This window comes from Panthera pardus, unplaced genomic scaffold (genome assembly GCF_024362965.1).
Source record: "Panthera pardus isolate Hobbes unplaced genomic scaffold, ASM2436296v1 HiC_scaffold_10, whole genome shotgun sequence".
NCBI lineage: Eukaryota > Metazoa > Chordata > Mammalia > Carnivora > Felidae > Panthera > Panthera pardus.
The window spans coordinates 4,302,827-4,322,806 of record NW_026526655.1 but is presented as its reverse complement, the minus strand read 5'-3'; the positions used below and the strand labels follow the sequence as shown (position 1 = coordinate 4,322,806).

Here is a 19,980-nt window from a genome sequence, read left to right as displayed (position 1 = left end):
TACCCTCGAATTTATGCTGTGGTGGGGAAAAGACAAACAAGAAACTGGAAACTTTGGATGGTGGAAAGTGCCATGAAGGAAGTAGGATAAGGACAGAGTAATTGGCATGGGCCAGAGCAGTCAAAGAAGGTTCTGCTAAGAAAATTATACCTAAGTCACTATTTGAATAACAAGGAGGACATAACCATACAACGGTCATTGAGAAGAGCATTCCAGGAAGAGAAAATGTCAGGTACAAAGGTCCTGAGGTAGAAACAAGTAGGTCTGAGTATTAATTAGCGGATATTCTCTTATTTGGGTCAAAATTGCCCTAAGAGGTACCACTGATGCCTAGTACTGTGGGCACTGGTGGCATTGTTCCCACAGGCTGCTGACTTCCTTGTATGTCCGTGCGTCTATCTAATGGGGGTTGACCGCCCAGGCTTGTGACCGGAACGCATCTCTGCGAGACTGACGTCAGGCTACTGGAGCTGCGTTGCCCATACGGGGTGGGAGCGGGAAGTAAGGGGAGGTTACGTTCCCCACCTTCCCACCCAGCAACCCTGACCCAGGCTCTGAAAGGTGTAGGAGTATGAAAGCCAGCATCCCTGCCTGCAGTCGGGACAAAATCAGGACGCAGGCTTTGGAGGCTCCTGAGGGGTCAGGCTGCCGCTGAGACTTGGCCAGAATCCTAGCTCGGCTTGTGTCGTCCCTTCGCTTGCTAGTTTCCTCTGGAGCACTTCTTTAATTCGTGGGTTGCCCCTGAATTCTCATCCACGACCCTGCTCTCAGGGATCCCCGCTGAAGACAGCCCGACATATATTCTGCAATGGCTTTTCCTTTTTTCTTTGAAAAGTACGTCTTCCTGTGGCACCAGACGAGATGGCGAGTGCGGGGAAGCCGGACACATCTGGGTTCGAATCCCCTCCATTCACGAGCTTGGCCGGGTCACCCCCTCTCTGTGGGTCTTATCTTCCTCAATTACAAAAGTGGGACAAAACACTTAGACGGGCCAAGAGCAAATGTTCAGACTCAGCTATTGTCATGAAACCTGTCCAAACCTTATCAAAGTTCATAGAACGCTGCAAGCCTTGGGTTACATATCTGTGTTAGTTCTTAAAACAAACAAACAAATAAACAAAAGCAACACACTGTGTCACTGGAATTTGACTCAGCCGGGGACGGGGACGGGGACGGGGGGAGGGAAAGAAATAGCCACGATGTCTCTAATACGCGTCCTTTCATTTAATCCTGACAAGAAGGGTCTGCTATACTTACTTGGAAGATAGGAACCTCATGTTCAAAAAGGCTAAGCTGCCTAAGGAGACACGGTGTGTCAGTCGGGGCTCCAAGTCAGACCTGTCTGGACAGAGCCCAGGCTGGGGACCCTACCTCCTTGGGTGTGGGGCTCTGTCTTTGCTTCTAGGCCCTTCCCCCACAGAAGGGCCTTGCGTCCGATGTTCAGGGGGCACGTCCAGTGCCAGCTGAGACGACTCTCACCAGGCCAAGGCACTAGAGCATGAAGCTTCTTCCAGGGGCATGACTCCAGGGATCTGCAACGCCTTGTGTGACAGTCTTCAGGCTGGAGTGTAGACCGCCGTTAGGCAAAGTCAGCCTTGTCTTCAGGCCCACCATGCCGTTGAGCGTCTCTGGGGCCACCAGAGTCCAGGCTGATTCTATTGTAACTGTGTTCGGGAGGAGCCCGGACCCAGCCTACCAAGGCTCAGATGGGGTTTCAGGCAGCGAGCGGGTTCAGGCTTCCAGAGCCCAGCAAGAGTAGAAGGATCTATTAGATTTATTTTATCCGCAGGCAAATTAAGTCAGAGGGGAGAGTCTGCTCTGTGGAGTCTAACATCTCAGGTTCATATTATACACAGGGAAAGAGCCCAGAGCTGGGCTGAAAACCCCTTCACCACCCTTTCCAACTAGAACTGAGTCCTGAGGCAGCTGGGACAATTTTAAGGACAGACGCCCATTCCTGCCTGCTCAGACGCTCCCATTGGGGGTAACCAAACCCACCGCTACCAAGTTAACCATGAAGTGTGACCCTCCCTTCCAAAGGGATCTTTCCACAAAGCTGGGGCAGACCTTGGGAGGGTTCCCAGAGACATTTGAGGGCCTGGGACGCTGGAATCTGGTTCCCTTTCAAGGCAGTGCCTCCAGAATTGGTGGCAGGGCCCGCGCAGCCCAGCCACGGTGGCGGGGGTGGAGGGGGGGATCCCGGGTACCCCTGGCCCAGCAGCCCTCTGCACCCCAGCAGGTGGGGGCGAGCTTCCTGCATCCCCACCCCGCCGTGGGGAGGGGAGTGCGGGCCCCACCTTCTGTACCCAGGAGGGTTCTTTTTTTTTTTTTTTTTAATTTTAACAACGACTTTGCTTTTTCCTCCCCTCACGTTAGCGACTGCATCCTGCGGCACGTTTCTCACCAGTGCATATTTTCTTTTAGAGACAGCACGCGCAATTCACAGCCGATTCCAGCCCACCCTGTGCTTAGCTCTTGCGCCAGGACCCTGGAGCCTCCCTAAGGAGAAAGGCGTCCTCCAAAGTCGATATCTCAAGTTCAGGGAGATACACAGTGAAGCGGTGTGCGTCAGTGTCACAGAGGAGACCTCTGCTCGCTGGCCGGTGCTTACATTCCCATGCGGCTCAGACACAGGGTCACGCACAAGAAGAAACCAGGATGGGAAAGTTAGGAAAAAGTATTCTTGCAGTCTGCCCTCGATCCTGGGCGTGCGCACCCAGAGCTGCCCGCAGTTGCCTTTACCACAGCTTTGTCCCCAGGCGCCTGGAGGTGGAGTTTGGGTCCCCAGGCGACAGGGGGACCCAGCCGGGACGGGGCGGGAAGGGGCGGGCCGACGCCCTCCGCGATCCCGGGGTGGGGGTGGGGACGCTGGTGGGGGGAGGCGGGGCCGGCGGCGGGGAGCAGGTGTGCGCTTGGCCCTCGCGTTTGGAGTTCTGGCACCGGAGGAAAATGGGAAGCTTTTATCTGAAAAGAGGATTTCTTTTGTTAAGGGCTTTCTCCACACCAGGGCCTTGTCGCCACGGGAGAGTTTGACCTTTCCGATTCTCCAGGCGCAGCGTTGGGCTGTCTGCTGTTATTTTTAGGGAGAAGTATAAAAAGAATGGCAAAAAGTTTTAGCTGGGGAGAAAGGGGGAACACGCGGGTGCCTCCACGCATACGTGCCCTTAGGGAACCCCACAAGAAGCAGAAAGCAAACCAAAAGTCACATGCTGTTGCACATTAGGGGGAAAAAAGCTCAGTGAGCATGGTTTTAAAAGTGAAAGTTTACGTCCTTGTTCAATGGTTGGTTTTTCTTCGGTTGAATTCCCCATGGGCATAACTTAAGCTCTACGCTTTTTGATGAGAATGCGGATTTCAGTAATCATAATAAAGCACTTGCTAAACTCACTTCAGAAAAAGACCTTATCAGAAGACATTTATTATACCCCTAATGTGTGTCTGGCACTGGGTAGGCACTCGGGAACACCATTTTGCTTAGAGTTTCAAGGACTCTGGACCTAAAATCCTTCACAGACAAAACTATCCGAATAAATTCTTAAAATCTATTTCAAAAGCCCTTTCCCCCACTCCCGGGGCACAGAAAATGGTGCTGATTAATTGCTCATACCCAAACTGTTACTTCTGTTTTGGAGGAATTAACAAAGAAAACCCAGGCCAAATAAATCAACACCGAAGTTCAGAAGGTCAGAGCAATTTGTCTTGGGAACAAAGTCTTCCCTAGGGCCAAGAGGCATTCAGAGGAACTCTTGGTGGTAATGGGATTATTAAAGATATACCTGAGACCAGATAAATATTTGACGATTTTGCAAAGCGCTGGGGTGTCTTTGCAGTTTTCCTTTTGCTGACATATGTTTCCCCGTGGGGTCCGGACCTTGTGGCCTCCTTAGACTTTGCAAGTCAAGGACGGCTGGGGTTTCCCAGGAGTGCGCCGGAGGGGGTGGGAGAGCTGCGCCCGAGATGGGCGGGGCGGGTTACGAGAAGGGTGTGCGCGCGTGCCTGCGTGCATGCGCGTGTGTGTGCGTGTCGGCGTGCGTGTGTGTGTCCCTGCACGTGTGTGTGTCAGGAGGGGGCGGCGCGCGCGCCGGGAGGGAGGGAGGGAGATGCGGGTTACAAAGCTGCCACCTAGAGGCGCCTTCCTGCAGTGTATATAACGCAGGTCCGCAGCCGGCGAGCTCAGTCCTGCAAACTGCTCGGCCCGGAGGCGGTGAGCGCGGGGAGCCGTGAGCCGGAGCCCAGCCCGGAGGTAAGGCAGCTGCTCGCGGCAGCCCTGCCGGGAGAGGAAGGGAAGCAAGGCGGGCAGGGTTTCTGCTCTTCAGCCGAGCGGTCTTTTTACCGAGGACTCTCTTTGCATCGCTGTGACTGACGGTTGCCCGGGGCGTGCAGGTCTGGTCTCCGAAAGCACGGGCTGCATGCTGCACGGGCTGCTTTTTTTGCAACGCGCGGTGCTAACGTGGGGCTTCACCTTTGGGCTGCAGAAAGTAAAAAGGGCCGTTTTCCCTCAGGCACTGGTGGACGGCGCGCTCCGTGGGTGTGTTGGCTTTAGGAATCTGGTGTTGATTTGCTGCTGTGGGTGTTGAAGCTCGGGTAAGTGGAGAGCTTAGCAAGAATGCAGACCGTCCGCTCGGCTGGCTCCGAGTTGGCATAGGGAACAGCCTGGCACCATCGCTTAACCTCTCTCGTGCCGGGATACCAGTGGGGAAATAGAATTGGCAGGAAATCTGTAGTTCCAGAAAGACGTACACTTTATTAAGAGGCATCCTCAAGTGAAGCACTGAACTGTGGGATTCCAGAACGTGCTCGAGTTCGGTGCTTTGGGGGATTACCAGATCCTGTAAGCGGGGAAGCTGGGAGGGTGAATGTTAAATGCAGCCCGGTCTTCTGGTGTCTTGATTGCATCCTTGCTGATCTAATCTGAGTAGGTACCGTGCTCTCGGAAGGTAAGTCCCACTTCAACTAAAGAACAATAAACACACACACAAAAGTCTAGGATTTTGTCGTTTAAATGTACCCTTCGGGTAAAACATGAGTGCTGTTCTATATTGTTAGCTTGCATAAAGATTCAAGGGGTGACTGGCAGGCAGAACTTTGGAGTGAGGTCAAGGGGTGGGTGGTTAGCCAAGACTTGTAACTTCCAGAGAGAATGAGAAGTTGTAAAAGTCAGACTGGCTGTCTCCCTCCCCTCCTTTTCTTTTTCTTCTCTCCTCCTCTTTTTTCTTTCCTCTTCTCTTCTTCCTTTCCTTTCTTTTCCTTTCCTTTCTTTCCTTTCCTTTCCTTTCCTTTTCCTTTCCTTTTTCTTTTCTTTTTTCTTTCTTCTTTCTCCACCCCCCCCCCCCCAATTCACTTGCTCACAACAGGATCACTAGGTTTTCCAGGAGTGGCAGAGGGCCCCCCTGACATGGTTTATGGCTCTTTGAAGGGATTCGGTGAGCTGACATCCCCTGAAACTTCATTCTGCAAAGTCTCAATGTGGTAACTTTTTCTTTTCTTTTTGAACGCAGATGCTGCCTTTGTGTCCTTTTATTTATTCCAGGAAAATGTGGAGGTCGAATAGCCTTGCCTAGAAAAGAGAGGGCAGGCTGCTGGGGTCTGTGCTTAACTTTCTATAGATTTTTAAATGGATAAACTGCCTGTCCTTTCGTCAGGAGCAAGCTTCCCCAGATGCAGAGCCTTTCTCTAAAGCAAAGTTGCACATAGGCGCTCTAGCTTGGGAACAATTTGCTCTTTTTCTCCGGGTCTCTGGCCATGCACACTTGAATGTGCGGGAGCTGGATGCCACACAGCCTCCTGGGGCTGGGGGGGTGGGGGTGGGGGTGGGGTGGAAGGGCGAAAGAAAATTGAGAAACGCCTGTGTTTTGCTGCCTGTCTGGTTTTTTAGAGGGGCATGCATTGCAGTCATAGTTTTAAAAAAGTTCCAGAAAGTGTGGCCAAGGCAGCATGACGGTGCTTAACTGAGTCAGGACTTTGGAGGTGAGTTTTTCCCTTATTAACGGCGAGTCCTGGGAGAGTTGAGAAGGTATTATGGTTTCTAATCAGACCCAGAACAGGCAAAGTATAGGCTTTCTGGATTGGAAAAAAAAAAAAAAAAAAACCCAAACAAAAAAACCTACTTCATCAGGAACAGTGGCTTTTTGTGTGATCATCGGGGCAGAGGGGTTTCTGTTTTCGGGGAGGCATGTGGGAGCTGGCTGAGGTTACTCGGACCTGAGGCTGGCGGACGGACACTCTAGAAACCCTAAGAGTAAAACCGAGCTGGGGAAAAAAACCCTTCAGGACTTGAGGACTTTAGCTTTCTCTCCGTGGTTTTGCAGGGCACAAATGGAATTTGGAACTGGAAAGCACAGCGTTTGAACTTAGTTTTCCTTTTCGGAACAAGAATGGTGTCAGAACGCCTTCTCGTTGAGTTTCCTGCACATGGGTAGAGCGTAGAAAGAAACCCGGAGGCTGGGTCACGTCCAGTGTTTCTCACGTCTGGAAAATCAGAGCCCTGGGACACACATTTTCTATTAAAGTAAAAACAAGCAAGTGGAGATAAAGAGAGAGAGAGAGAGAAGAATAGGAAAGGAACAAAAGAGGGGATTGTCTGATTTCGAACACTTGATGGATTTCTTGAAGGGTAGAGGGACTTGAGTATCTCAGTGGTGACTTTGGACAGCTGTTGGCCAGGGACAGATCAAAGGGCAGTGGGCAGCGTGGGGGACCGTGTCGGCCAGACAGACAGCGTCTTCCAATTTTCTTGCTGTAACAGATACCTTTGTGGGGATCTTCCCTGAGTTTTATTAGCAGAGCCTTAAGACTGAGTCGCCTTCTCCTGGGAACCCTATTGTGTCTGGCCGAGGGCCTGGCTGACCTCCCACTGCCTCGTCCAGGTCCTGAGCTGGGTGGGAACTAAGGCTCTGGTTACACCCGGCCAACCCAGACGGCAGCCTTTGTGACGTGGGGCTCTCTGGATCTGCCCTTCTGGGCACAGCCCTGTTCCCCTGTGGGCAGCTGAGCACAATAGACCAGATGGGCTTTCTGGATGTGGGGGTTCGTTTTCTCCCCCAAATGCTTAAAGGTGGATGAAGATACCCCACCCCGCGTGTTAACAGGAAGCATGGTGAGGACCCCCCCCCCTCCCCCCCGCCAGGGGTAGGTGGCCTAGATCTGAATCAGGGTAGGAAGCTTTCTTTCTCCTTGACTCTCTCTTTATGACCTTTGAGTTTCCTGCTGACGTAGAGCAGCCCCTTACGTGTGTAAAGTAAGTATCCGTCTGAGACTGAACGGGCAGTCAAGACAGCATTATTTTTGTTTGCCTGGCACTGGGGGACCCACCAGTCCCCAGTCTGTTGTCAGCCCTCGCAGATGGCCGCGGGGAGCCTGCCAGGGCCGGAGCTTTCCTGGACTGCCCCGTTGTAGTAATGCAGCATCGGTAAAAACACCAAAACCGAGGGGCAAACAAAACCCAAACCTCAGCGCTGGGCCGTTGCCTCACGTTTTTAGAGGTAGTGCGGGTTCTCCTTAGCGGACCGCGTGCCGGCTGTGCGGGAAGGTGGGGTGGGGGGGGGACTTTGGCAAGGAGGCCAGAGCACAGCTCCCGCTGGATGAAGTCTCTGGAAAAGTTGCGAAAGGGAAGAGAGCTGATGTTGAGCCACAAACCGAGATCATCTGGTCCCTTGGCCTGGCCTCGGTTTGTGGAGGTTCAGCAGAGAGGGAGGCTGAACAGGGTGATAGGATCTGGACGTCGCGGACTTGCTCTGTGAAATTCTGTCCTGGGGGACACAGATCCCAAATTGCAGAAAGCCAATAAAAAAGGTCACCCGTAGGCAGAGGTCTCCCAAAGAGCCCCGAGGCCTGGAGGGCCCCCCTTAGGGTCCGAGCTGCTGCCTCCCAGCCCTGGCCTGGCCTGTGAAATCGTACCTGCACCACTGGGGACTTCGGGGAGCGCCTTCCTCCCCGCCTGTTTGCCCCCGGCCACCAGAGCACCCGGCTGTGCGCCTTCTCCCGGCTTTGTGGCACCCCTGCCCTCAAAGCCTTTTCTGCCCCAAGCCACTCCCTTGCTCAAAACCCCTGTGGCTCCTGGTGGACTGGCCCAGCCTGACCCCCTCGCTCCCTGCACCCCTGCCCCAGACGGAGTCTTGCGCTAGCTTTCGCGTGCGGGGAGGGTGGCCTCAGCCAAATTGAGTGATGCTCTTCGTGGTGCCTCATTGGTACACGCCTTCCCTCTCCTTGAAGGCCCCCATAAGCCACTTGAGGGGAAATCCCGCACCTTGCTACCCATCTCAGTTACTGGCAAGTTCTTGGGGGGCGGGGCGTGGTGATTCTGGTCTGTTATGCCCCAGAGCACTGCCCCTTGCAGAGGAGGCTCCACAAAGATTTGGGGGCCTGGACAGCGTTGATGTTTGTCTCAGTTCGATGAGGGCCTCAGAATCTTCTGGACTCCCATTCCCAGGGATGGCGTCGCATCACTGGGCGTGGCGGAGCCTGCTGAACCCCGCTGACTTACTGACCGTGAGTGCATTGAGCCCCTGCATTTGCTGGCCGTGGTGGAAAAAGGTGAAGACGTCGTCGGGGTGCGGGACTTGGGCAGGAAGAATGTGGAGAGAAGTGAACGCAGTGACACAGAACGGAGACCTGTGGCCTGGGTGGCGGACGAGGAGGGAGAAGCGGGATGCGTTCATTGGGACAGGAGCAGCCAAGGGGTGGGTCGGGAAGAGTCTTCCTGGTCTGGGACGGGAATTTGCAAACACACAGGAGGCAGTTTTGGCGAACGCCAGCCGGTTGCCGGAACACTTGGCAGTCTCCGTCGTGGAGGAACTGACTTTCGGCCAAGGAGAGGACATGTTTACTGCAGGCTGACTGCCACCCCTTGCCTACTAACCCCGGGGACTTCTAATTCTGGCTTGACCCCCCAGCTCACCGGGTGAGCTCAGGAGGACCATTTGGATCCAGACGAATGCCTCGGGCCACTTGGCTGTAGTTCACTCGTTGTCTGGGATACTTGGTTGATGAATAATAAGCCTGAGATAGGAGAGGCTCATCTCCCAGAAAAGTCCTCCGATCGACAAAGAGGAACCTTTCCACCACTAGCGAAGAGGAGTGGTGGATGAGGCCCTTTGCAGACCCCAGGCCGGTGGGGAGGCCCAGACAGACACCGGGTCCTCCGCAGCCATAGGGAAATGGCAGAAGTGTGATGGTCCCTGAGTACAGGTGTGGGACAGGTGACCCCCAAGGGTCCATAGAAAGTGACCCCAGGGGAGAGGAGCGGTCAGTTAAGACTCAGTGAGTGCTGGGGACAAGGGGACGTACAGTGAAAAGTCCGGCTTTTTGTTGTCAGTGGGGTCTCCGTGGTCCAGGAGAATGGGAAGGGAGCCTTTACTGGTCTGTGGAACATTCCTGAATGTACATAATTCTCGAGGTCAAATTTCAAGTGGCACAGAAGTTTAGAGAGTCAAATCGACAATCCCCCCTCCGTTCCCCTCCCCCTGTGCTGCCTGCCAAAGTTTTATACTTATCCCAGATCTTTTTTCTGTGGCCTTTGTGCACGTGTATTTGCATATAAAGACACACCCACCTTTTGCTCCTGTTTTACGTAAATGAGATTATGGGACGCAAATGAGATTATGCGACGCGTAGGCACAGGCACGTCGCCTTCACTTGGGCTACCTTGTAACTTTCCGTGTTCCTAAAGGAGGGTCCCTTTCGTTTTTCTTAGAGCTATGTTATATTTCAGAAGGTGGACGCTTTGACAAACCAGCCCTTGCTGATGGACATCCACGCTGTCTCCAATTTTCTCGCTAACAAATAGTGCTTCAGTAAACATGCTTGCTCGTGCAGTTGGGGACTCCTGAATCTTTCGAGAGGAGCAACGTGTGAACCTAGGTGTCGAAGTGGGTCTCACCCTCCGGCCTCGGGGCTCTGAGTCCGCAGGGAGGCGGGCAGTGTGCAGGTTTGACTGGCCCTGGGAGTTTTTCCCAAGCTCTGGCCCCCACGCTGGCGGGAAAGGACTTGCTGGTTTGTGCACAGCAGAAGGTGACTGGTCCCGGTGGGATGAGGGGTCTCCTGCAGGTCCGGGTGTCATCAGACCTCCGCTGCCTCCCAGCACGGACAGACCAGAGACTGGCTCAGAGGCCTGATGCTTAGACGGGGAGCGCACATCCTCCGGGGTTCATGCGGAATGCAGTCTGTCTGTCTGTGTACCGGCCGAGGTGACCTCCAGCTTTTGCTGGAGGGCAGCTGAGGAGCTGGTGTGGGACACGCTGGGCGTTAAAGTGGCCCCTGTAGTTCATCAGCACCCCCCCTCCCCGGCCCTCTCCACCCTCAGATTTTGCCGGGAGCTTTGTCATCAGGCCTTGCGGGGGACAGCATTTGACAGAAAATGCAGACTGTCTTTGTCAGATCATATTCTCTTCTGGAAACGGCCCTTGATTGTTTCCAAAGCCAAATGCACGGAAGATACCCGCATGACCAGAGGCTAAGCTGTGGTGAGGCCTTTTACTCTCCTTAGGCCCCGTTTAGATTCGTGGAAGGCTTGATTCCTAGTTGGTCTCATCTCCTCGCTGTGCTTCCCTGCTTCTCTTGACCGCTGGGGCCTCCTGCCCTGGGAGGGGGTGCCTGGGAGGCGGGTGCCCCGGAGGCGGGTGGTCAGGGCACAGGCCCCGCCTTCAGCTCCTGGGCCGAGTGGTGGTGGATGATCGGTGATGGACGGGCCAGCTGGCTTTCTCGCTCTAGCCAGGGGCCTCGAAGCCTCTGCTGTGCCCTTCAGCCCATCAACCCTTGCTGGAAGAGCCCTACTGTGTCCCCTCAGCCACAGGGAGAGGACACGTGGATTGGGTAGTGTACCCCACGAGGGCCTAGGAGGACCCGTGATCGCTACAACAGGTTTTCATTGCTCAGAGGGCAGAGGCGGAAAAACCCGGGATGGGGCCCGCACTCTCTCTGGCCACAACTCAAGCTCTGGGAACAGCGACGGTTGGCAGGAGCCCCAGAGGGTCCAAAAGAGCAGGGCATGAGAGGCAGGTGGCTTCTCATACGCTCCCGCCCTGTGTGGTATGGCTGTGCACGCTGAATAGTGCCCAGCGCCTGTCCACTGGACGGCACGGGAGCCCACTGTCTCCTTGTGGTGAGCAGAGAGGTGGGGGGGCTTGGACCCAGTCACGGTGACAAAGGCTGGGGCGCATTCCTTCCTTTCTGGCCCCCGCCGACAGTCCAGATCTGGGGCTCCGGGGCGTGTCTGCTGAGGCCCTGCAGGGCTGTAGCGGTGAAGGTGGAGGAGGGAGCCCCACCGGCTCCCGCCCTCCTCTGCCCTCCAGCAGGGGTCCTCTGCTCTGCAGGGACTCTGGGGTCAGATGAGGTCATGAGGCGAAAGCACCTTATAAACTAGGCCGTGCTGCAGAATGTGTTTCATTTTAGGGAAATGGGGGGAGAAGGGGTCACCGCCTTGGAACCAGGAAGGAAGCAAAGCTGAAATCCTTGCTTTGTTCTGTTCTGGAATCGGGGGCTTCAGGGGTCAGGGTGGAGAGGATCAGTCCCGGGCAAGTTAGTGGCCAGGGGGACGTGGCAATAGTGGCCTCAAGGCACGGTCTGGGGCTGGCTGTCCACCCTAAGGCCAACCCAGTGGGTCAGGGACCCCTGTCTCTTCTGCTGCCCCGTGTCCCGTGGGGGTCCTCGAGCTGCCTCTTAAGACAAGGTGGTCCGGAGTCTGGTCACGCGAGGAGTTTCTTTGTCTGAAACTTGGTCGTGCTGAGTCTCCCGGGATGCCGTCCTCTGCTGTGGGTCTGGTCCTGCACAAGTTGGTGGTCGCAGGGCACGGGGACCCTCCTGGTGGGCTGCTCCGAGGACCACCAGGCTTCCTGGCTGCGGGCACTTCACGGGGGGCCCAGCCTTCTCCCCTTAGCAGCAGGGACACGGGGGGACCAAGGGGCACTTTCAACCCGCAGAGGAGAAGTGCCCGGGAATCTGCTGGTGATCTCCACTAACTGAGATCCACCTGCTGTGGGTTCGAGGCTGAGGAAGTAGTCAGTCCTGGGAGGCAGTGGGATGTCTCATTGTCAGGGACTCTGTTCATTTATCTGGAAGGTAAACCTATCACCCCGCCCATCTCTGTGCACCTTTGCCTTCCCTTCCAGGCAGGGACGGGCAATTACTTAGGCGGCAAGAGTTAGTTTCAAACGTGGACCAAGAATTAAGGGAGGCTGTGACCTTTGCTAAAGGGTTGGGAGGGGGCGGGGGTGGACTTTTGCAGAGCATGTCCCCTATGTGCTAGACTCTGCACTGGGCCCTTTGGTGCCCGGGTGACTCCGCGATGGCTCTGGTGCCCTGACAGTGCAGCGGAAGACAGGTTAACTAGTCTCAAGTTAACCGCCCATGAGGGGAGCGTCAGGATTCCAACCCAAGAAGGTCTGGTCTCGGGATGGGTGCTTTTCCCGGCTGTGTGTCCTCATACCGTGAGCGTAGCCACCTGAGTACTGACCTGTGCATCCTCCAGGGAGATCACCTAGGTGACCTGGAGTCCACTGTAAATGAACTTGGCACAGAGGCTCGACTCGGGGTGGGTCATTACCCGTGACATGCGGGAAGGAAGCACAAACACCTTCCTCTGTGAGGTGGCTCTCAGCAGGTCGCCCTTGTTCCCACGGTCACACAGTGGGGCTGCTGTCCCGGGGCTGGGTCCTGGAGGGATCTCAGCACCCTCAGGTTTGCGGGGGGGGGGGGTCACCCATAGAAGACAGCCCCTGACAGCTCTCACGGTGGGTGCATTTTGGGAGAAATCACGTCTAGGCACCGTGGTACCTGGGAGCGGGATTCCTCTATGGATGTGCAAATGGTGACGATCCCCAGGTCAGCAGGGAAGACGGTGGAGACAGGTGTCTGCCCCCCAGAAGCGTGGCAGGTGGTGACTTTTGTGCTCCGGGTCTTGGCACAAGCCGCTCCCGAAGCAGTTGGATAAATAAAAGAAGGGAACACAGCCGGTTGGTTGCCCTTAGTTGAAAAGCGCGCGGCCCAGCCGGGGACGGGGGGTGCGGGTTTGGGGTGCACCCAGGCGCCCGAGCTGCAGGACGTTGCGTACCGAATGGTCGTCAGGACCGCGGGGCGAAGGCGGCCTGAGACCCGGGCCGACACACACGCGTGCTGCAGGAAGGTCAGAAGCACCGAGTCAGTCACACTTCTGATGCACACTGGGGAGGGAATCTGCAGCGCTGTCATTAAGACCCCAGCACAGGACCCTGGTCATGCAGCATTGCCAGGGACTGATCGACTCTGCCATTCTTTGGGACGTGGGGAAAACGGCTCCGCTGTCCTCCGCGGAGAATGAGCGAGCCGTCAGCGTCGCCTGGGCTGTCAGACGCTTCGCTGGCCCCTGGGCTGTGTTGATTTCACCCCATGGGCGCGGCCGGGCTGCTGACGTCTTGAGAACACAGCCGTGAAAAGACAGAGACAGCGGCCACCCTTGCTGTCTTTAGCACCACGTGGGCTTAAGATTCCGGGTAGGTTTTTCTTGGCGGTGGTGCAGAGCTCCGTCACGGCGGCTGGCTTTTGTCCTTTCTTTGGGAAGCCGCCACCGAGCCCGAGCGGGACAGCCGAGCTTACGGAGCGCCGGAAAAGCACGTGGGCTGGCGCTCCGGCGTTCCCTAACGAAGCCGCTCTTCCGCTCCATCTCTCTTTGTGTGGTTTTTGTGTAGGCCGTCTGCTTCCTGCCCTCGGCACCATGGATCTGCACCTCTTCGACTACTCGGAACCGGGGAACTTCTCCGACGTCAGCTGGCCGTGCAACGGCAGCGACTGCATCGTCGTGGACACGGTGCTGTGCCCCCACATGCCCAACAAAAGCCTTCTGCTGTACACGCTGGCCTTCGTCCACATCTTCATCTTCGTGATCGGCATGATCGCCAACTCCGTGGTGGTCTGGGTCACCATCCAGGCCAAGACCACCGGCTACGACACGCACTGCTACATCCTCAACCTGGCCATCGCCGACCTGTGGGTGGTGGTCACCATCCCCGTCTGGGTGGTCAGCCTCGTGCAGCACAACCAGTGGCCCATGGGGGAGCTCACGTGCAAGATCACGCACCTCATCTTCTCCATCAACCTGTTCGGCAGCATCTTCTTCCTGACGTGCATGAGCGTGGACCGCTACCTGTCCCTCACCTACTTCGCCGGCACGTCGAGCCGCAGGAAGAAGGCGGTGCGCCGCACCGTCTGTGCCCTGGTGTGGCTGCTGGCCTTCTGCGTGTCCCTGCCCGACACCTACTACCTGAAGACCGTCACGTCGGCGTCCAACAACGAGACCTACTGCCGCTCCTTCTACCCCGAGCACAGCGTCAAGGAGTGGCTCATCAGCATGGAGCTGGTCTCCGTCGTGCTGGGCTTCGCCGTCCCCTCCTGCGTCATCGCCGTCTTCTACTGCCTGCTGGCCCGAGCCATCTCGGCGTCCGGCGACCAGGAGAAGCAGACGGGCCGCAAGATCATCTTCTCCTACGTGGTGGTCTTCCTCGTGTGCTGGCTCCCCTACCACGTGGTGGTGCTCCTGGACATCTTCTCCATCCTCCACTACCTGCCCTTCACCTGCCAGCTGGAGAACTTCCTGTTCACGGCCCTGCACGTCACACAGTGCCTGTCCCTGGTGCACTGCTGCGTCAACCCCGTGCTCTACAGTTTCATCAACCGTAACTACAGGTACGAGCTGATGAAGGCCTTCATCTTTAAGTACTCGGCCAAAACGGGCCTCACCAAACTCATCGACGCCTCCAGAGTGTCTGAGACGGAGTACTCGGCCTTGGAGCAGAACACCAAGTGACGCGCCCTGCGGGGTCCCGGGGACCGAAGGTGCCCGTTTTCCACGCGGCACCGGGATGCGTCGTTTCCCGAGCGCGCGGCCAGGGGGCTTCGGGGCCGGGCGCCCGAGTGGCGGGAAGAGGGGAGCGTGTGCCATGGGCCGCCGTGGCGGCTGGCACGCGGCCGTGCGTCCTGGCGGTGTCTCCTCACGCAGCTGTGACCGGCCTGTTGGCCCAAGCCCGCCGCGGGGATGGGCTTGCCTGCACTTGTGTAACATAGGACTTTCCGTGCTCCCCGAAGGTTTTCTATGGCGATTTGTATTTAAATCTTAAGACTTTATTTTCTCACTATCGGTGTACCTGATAAACGTATTTGAAAGTTTAAATATATTTTAAATGTCGTACGGGAGGCACAACGCTGACTTGTATTCAGAGCGTGGTAGTTTGAAGACTAGTTTGACTTCCGTGTTGACTAAGGATGACATTAATTGTTAGCTGGTTTGAAAGGATATATCTATAAATATATAAGTATATAAATATACGCCAGTCTTGGCGGAAAGGCTTTATTTACGATAGTTTTATATCTGTGTGGTGCTTTGGGGTATGGAACGACAAAACGACTCTGTCATGCAGTCTGTGATCTCATGGGTGTTGTAAAAATACGTGAAAAAGGCGAAACAAAGCACAGCTGCCCCGGGCTGCGACGCTGTGCACAAAGCGAGCGGTCTTATTCCAGAAAGTTCTCTCCGTTTGTAAGTTATTTTTTTTTTTAATAAAGTTTTTTTTTTTTTTCCTAAAAAGGCATTTGAGTCTCAGTTTTAAAAACATGTGTGACATTTAAGTGGCGTGTGTGTGTGGTAATAACGACACATCTGTGCTGCATGTTACGTCAGCCTGACGTGTTTAAAACAAGAACGCTACCATAAAGTAAAACCCAAGGGGTCAGCTTGGAGGCGGTGATAGAAAAGGAAAAACATTTCGTGCTTTTTTTTTTTTTTTTTTAATGTCATGTGGTATATTTGCGGGAAAGGAGATGCTGGGTCAGTGTAGCCTTCGAGGCCATGTGTGTGCCGGAAGATTCTCGCCTGCCGTCAGCCCAGAATTGTCCAGGGCCCGGGACTTTGTGTGTGGCTTGGTGTGTGCCCCCAGGGCCACATGTCACATAGCCCATTGACCCTTCCCTGTGAAGTTTTTTTTTTTTTAATTTTTTAATGTTTATTTATTTTTGAGAGGAAGAGAGGCAGAGCGTGAGCAGGGGAGGGGCAGAGAGAGAGGGAGACACAGAATCGGAAGCAGGCTCTAGGCTCCGAGCTGTCAGCACAGAGCCTGATGTGGGGCATGAACTCACGGACTGTGAGATCATGACCTGAGCTGAAGTTTGACGCTTAACCGACTGAGCCACCCAGGAGCCCCTCTGAGCATCCAATTTTTAAAAAAATTTTTTTTTAATGTTGATTTATTTTTGAGAGAGAGAGAGACAGAGTGTGAGCCGGGGAGGGACAGAGAGAGGGAGACACAGAATCCGAAGCCGGCTCCAGGCTCTGAACTGTCAGCACAGAGCCCGACGTGGGGCTCGAACCCCACCAACCATGAGATTATGACCTGAGCTGAAGTCGGACGCTTAACCCACTGAACCACCCAGACTCCCCGCTTTCTGTGGTTTTAGGCCCTGCTTTCTCTTCCTGTGTACAGGGCAAACTCTTCATTTAAAAGACAAAACCAATCTGTGACCCTCTTGAGACCACGTGATGAGTGCATTGTCGGCCTGTGCATTACCAAATAAACCCACTTTACGGGTGGCTTGAGAGAGCACTTTCAGAATGGCCAGTTCTGCTGTGCCCTCACCAGCTCTCTATGGGGCCACAAGAACGGTGGGGACCTCAGCAGGCAGGTGCGTCTGGGCAGGACCTGAGAGGGGGACCCGGCTCCCCAAAGCTGCCCTTTCCCCCTCCAGCTGTGCTAAGGCTGATTTGCACAGAGAGCTGTTTGCCAACACAAGGAGGGACCCGGGCCACGAGCCCCTGTCTCACCTGTGAGTTTGGGGACTGCTACCATAGAGGAGAGCCCCCTGGGCATGTCGGCTCACCCAGACGCTCACGGTGGACTGCCCCCAGCAGCCCCCCTGGGTCCCATAGACCCAGCCTGCCACAGGAGGGCTCCTAGTTCCTCAAAGGGCTTTATGGCTGAGAATTTTGAAACCAGGGTTATAAATCACTCTAAATATCTATGTGACACACACACATGTTCTCAGGTGCATATGTGCCTTGAGGGTTCTGATTGGGTAGCAATAATATAGATAGTGGGACCACGGCCAACTATGGGCGGAGATCCCAAGAGCAAGGACAAGGACGAGCACAATGACAGACAAGTCAGTAAATCATGATCAGAATATGTGTTCCTGACAATAGATTGCAACTTGCGCTGAGCTTCCTAGCAGCCTAAGCACAGATCGAAACATGCTCGCCGAGCAGCACATTCAAGGCGGGGGCATACCTGTAGCCACAAGCTCGCCGTGCAGTACGTGTAACATGAAAACGATTTCAACTTAATTTCTTCTGTCTCGAGGCCCCATCTCCGTCATTTCAGAGATGCTCCCCGCAACTGCCTAATTTTTCCGAAACCTTGGGTGAGCTCTGCCGGGGGGCACATAGTGACGGAGATGCAGGGGGGTGGGGTGGGGGGCGGTCCTGGCCGTCAGTTCCTGCCAGCATCTTCGGACGTGTCCACTGACACCTGCCAGGTTCTTACGCAGGTCTCCTGCGTCTCACCCTATTTCAGGCTCTCTTTCTGCTGTTCGGCGCCACGCTGGGTCGTGGGGTGCTCGGGTGCTCGGTGCACCGCCTCGACCCTTTTCTGTATTCTGGCCACCCTTAGCCCCACGAGAGTCACCAGCTGCTGCTCTGGCACGGAGGGCCGGTGGGAAGGCGGGCAGACTCTGAACCGACTCTCGACTTACCACGCGGCCCTTGCTGCTTTGTGGGGATTCCCCATCTCCCCACAGACCCCAGGACACGGCGCCCTCGGAGCTCGGTGGGGTTTCTGGCGTGCAAACTCCATCTCAGGGATGCTCCAGTGGCCAGACTGTTTCCGCTCCTAGAAATCCCCTTTCTTCGCCCTGCCTGGGGCTTGAAGACTTGCCCTGATTCATCCCTGGTTATCCAGACCCCAGAGCCTGTCCTTTGATCTGTGGCTGTAACACTGTTCCCGGGAGCAGTGACGCTGGCCTGTGGCTCTGGGGTGGGGCGATGGAGGCACAGGCCGAGGGGTACAGAACTCCGTGGGGGTGGGGGGGGGCTAATCAGTTAATATTAAAGAACTTCTGTCCCTGTCCCACCCACGTGGATGTAGATGTATAGTTGGGAGTTGTGTGCCAGGTTTTGGGTACGGGGTTGACTGTGGGGTGAGGGGCGGGGGGGGGCGGTGGAGAAGGTTTGGGGCAAAAACCCCTGACTCTCCTCAAATTCAGAGTCCGGAGAGCCTGTCGCCGAGATTTCTACCTTTTGAGGTTCATTCCTTTGGCAGCCCTTCTGATGGAAAGATCTTTGAAAATGCCAGATGGTAGTGAAGCTATGCGTTGTTTAGTGCGTGATGGCATGTGGACCCCGGGAAGGGTTACTGGGGCTCCAGCAGAGGATGGGATGTGGGTGGACCCCCCCCCCACCCCCACTGGAGAGAGGGGAAGGCTTTTCTGGACCTCTCCCACCCTGTGACCCTGCTCCGAAGGTCAGCGTACAAACAGCGGGATAATGTCCTCTGGATAATGGACTTCAGCCTTCCCGGTAGACTCCAGACAACCTGGGATGAGACCCCACGGACGCTGGTGTTCAGCTCTCTTCCTGGGTAACAAGACATTTAAAATCACCAGGCTCGCTGTTTCTGGAGGTCTCCCCAGGAGGCCGCGGCTCGAGGACGTGGTCTGTTTCTTTGCTGGGCTTCTCCGCCCTGGGTCCAGGCGACTCCCCATCCATGCTAAGCCCCGTATCTCAGGACCCGGGGACACACGAGGAGCTGTGGATGTGTGCCGCACGGGGTCGAGCGCATGGGCTGATGAGAGCAGGTAGGTCCCCAAAGTCCCCACCCGGAGGTTTGGACTCTGCTCCTAAACCCCAGGGATGTCTCCGGTGGATGTGTGCCTCTACGGTTTCGTTCCTCCCAGGGGGATGGTTTCCGGGGAGCGGGAGGGTCACATGCTTGGAAAACCGTGCCAGTGTTACAAAGCACTTCTTCTCCTAGTCCCGGAATATCCTGGACGGTGCACGTCTATGCAGTCCCAAATTTGGACACTGGCAGCGTTTGATAAGGAACGACAGTAGTTTGGGTCAGGCATGAAAGGAAAGGAGCTCACTTACTGTAGGCAGTTTGTATTTGCAGCGATGTTTCCAGTTGATCGGGATTCGCCCCATCGTAAGCTGGGGAAGACCCGTGTATCAGACCTCCGTGACTGTCACACTTCTCAAGCTCGTTTGGCGTCCACGAGTGGGCTTCTGTTCACCTGCGCATGGCCGTATGTCACGGTACACGTGACCTCCGTCCAGAGTCCCTGGGACCCTGCTTTCCAAGGACCGAGACAAAAGGCCACGCACAGCTCTTGCCAAAGGAGGAGATGGCTATCGGATCGGTATGTGAAGAGTGATGGGCAATTTTGACATTTTTCTTCTTCTTCTTTTTTTTTTTTCAAAAGCTTCGTTTTTTGCTGGCCTTTCATATGCTTATTCGTCAGATCTTTCCATGCGGGATTCAGAACGGCTGCCAGTCACGTCATTCCTCCCGACGCTCTGGGGGAAGAGCGGTGATCATCAGCCGTTTGTCACAATATGATGTTCAGAAGCAACAGAATGGAAAAATCTGAATTTCCATAGTTATTTCCGGAACTAAACTGATTAAAAGCATTTCCTAGGTAGGTCGGAATCTTCCCTTTAACAAGTTTTCGAAGGAAAAGCAAAGAGGGAGTCATTGTGGCAATGGCATTACATCTGCTTGGGTGACTCAGAATGTATGTTGGCAGGGCAACGTGTCGTGGGGCGAGCCGCAAACACGTCGTGTCGGTGGCCGCGGTACGTCTGAAAGAGCCCAGGGCTTTGCTCTACCATGCCGGATTTGCTTCCTTTTAGCTGTTCACATGAAAGTGTTTGAAGCTAATCTTTTCATCCCCCCCCCTTTTTTTTTTTTGCAGAGTTGTAATCAATGGGAAGAGTGCATTAAAGCTTTCCCCACCGCTGCATTTCTCAGG

At 55.2% G+C, this 19,980-nt stretch overlaps 1 protein-coding gene across 3 annotated transcripts; it reads left to right on the top strand.

Annotated features, from left to right (window-relative positions):
- Positions 1-4,134: 4,134 nt before the first annotated feature.
- ACKR3 (atypical chemokine receptor 3) lies at positions 4,135-15,519 on the top strand. 3 transcript variants are annotated; one of them, XM_019445471.2, is made up of 3 exons: positions 4,135-4,243; positions 4,503-4,584; positions 13,659-15,519. In XM_019445471.2, the coding sequence occupies exon 3, from the start codon at positions 13,685-13,687 to the stop codon at positions 14,771-14,773; it is 1,089 nt and encodes a 362-aa protein (XP_019301016.1). In that variant the 5' UTR covers positions 4,135-4,243; positions 4,503-4,584; positions 13,659-13,684; the 3' UTR covers positions 14,774-15,519. The 3 variants fall into 3 exon arrangements, with proteins under 3 accessions (XP_019301016.1, XP_019301017.1, XP_053759323.1); XM_019445472.2 differs by lacking the exon at positions 4,503-4,584 and having other exon boundaries at positions 4,137-4,243; XM_053903348.1 differs by lacking the exons at positions 4,135-4,243; positions 4,503-4,584 and adding an exon at positions 5,387-5,469.
- The last annotated feature ends 4,461 nt before the right edge of the window (positions 15,520-19,980 follow it).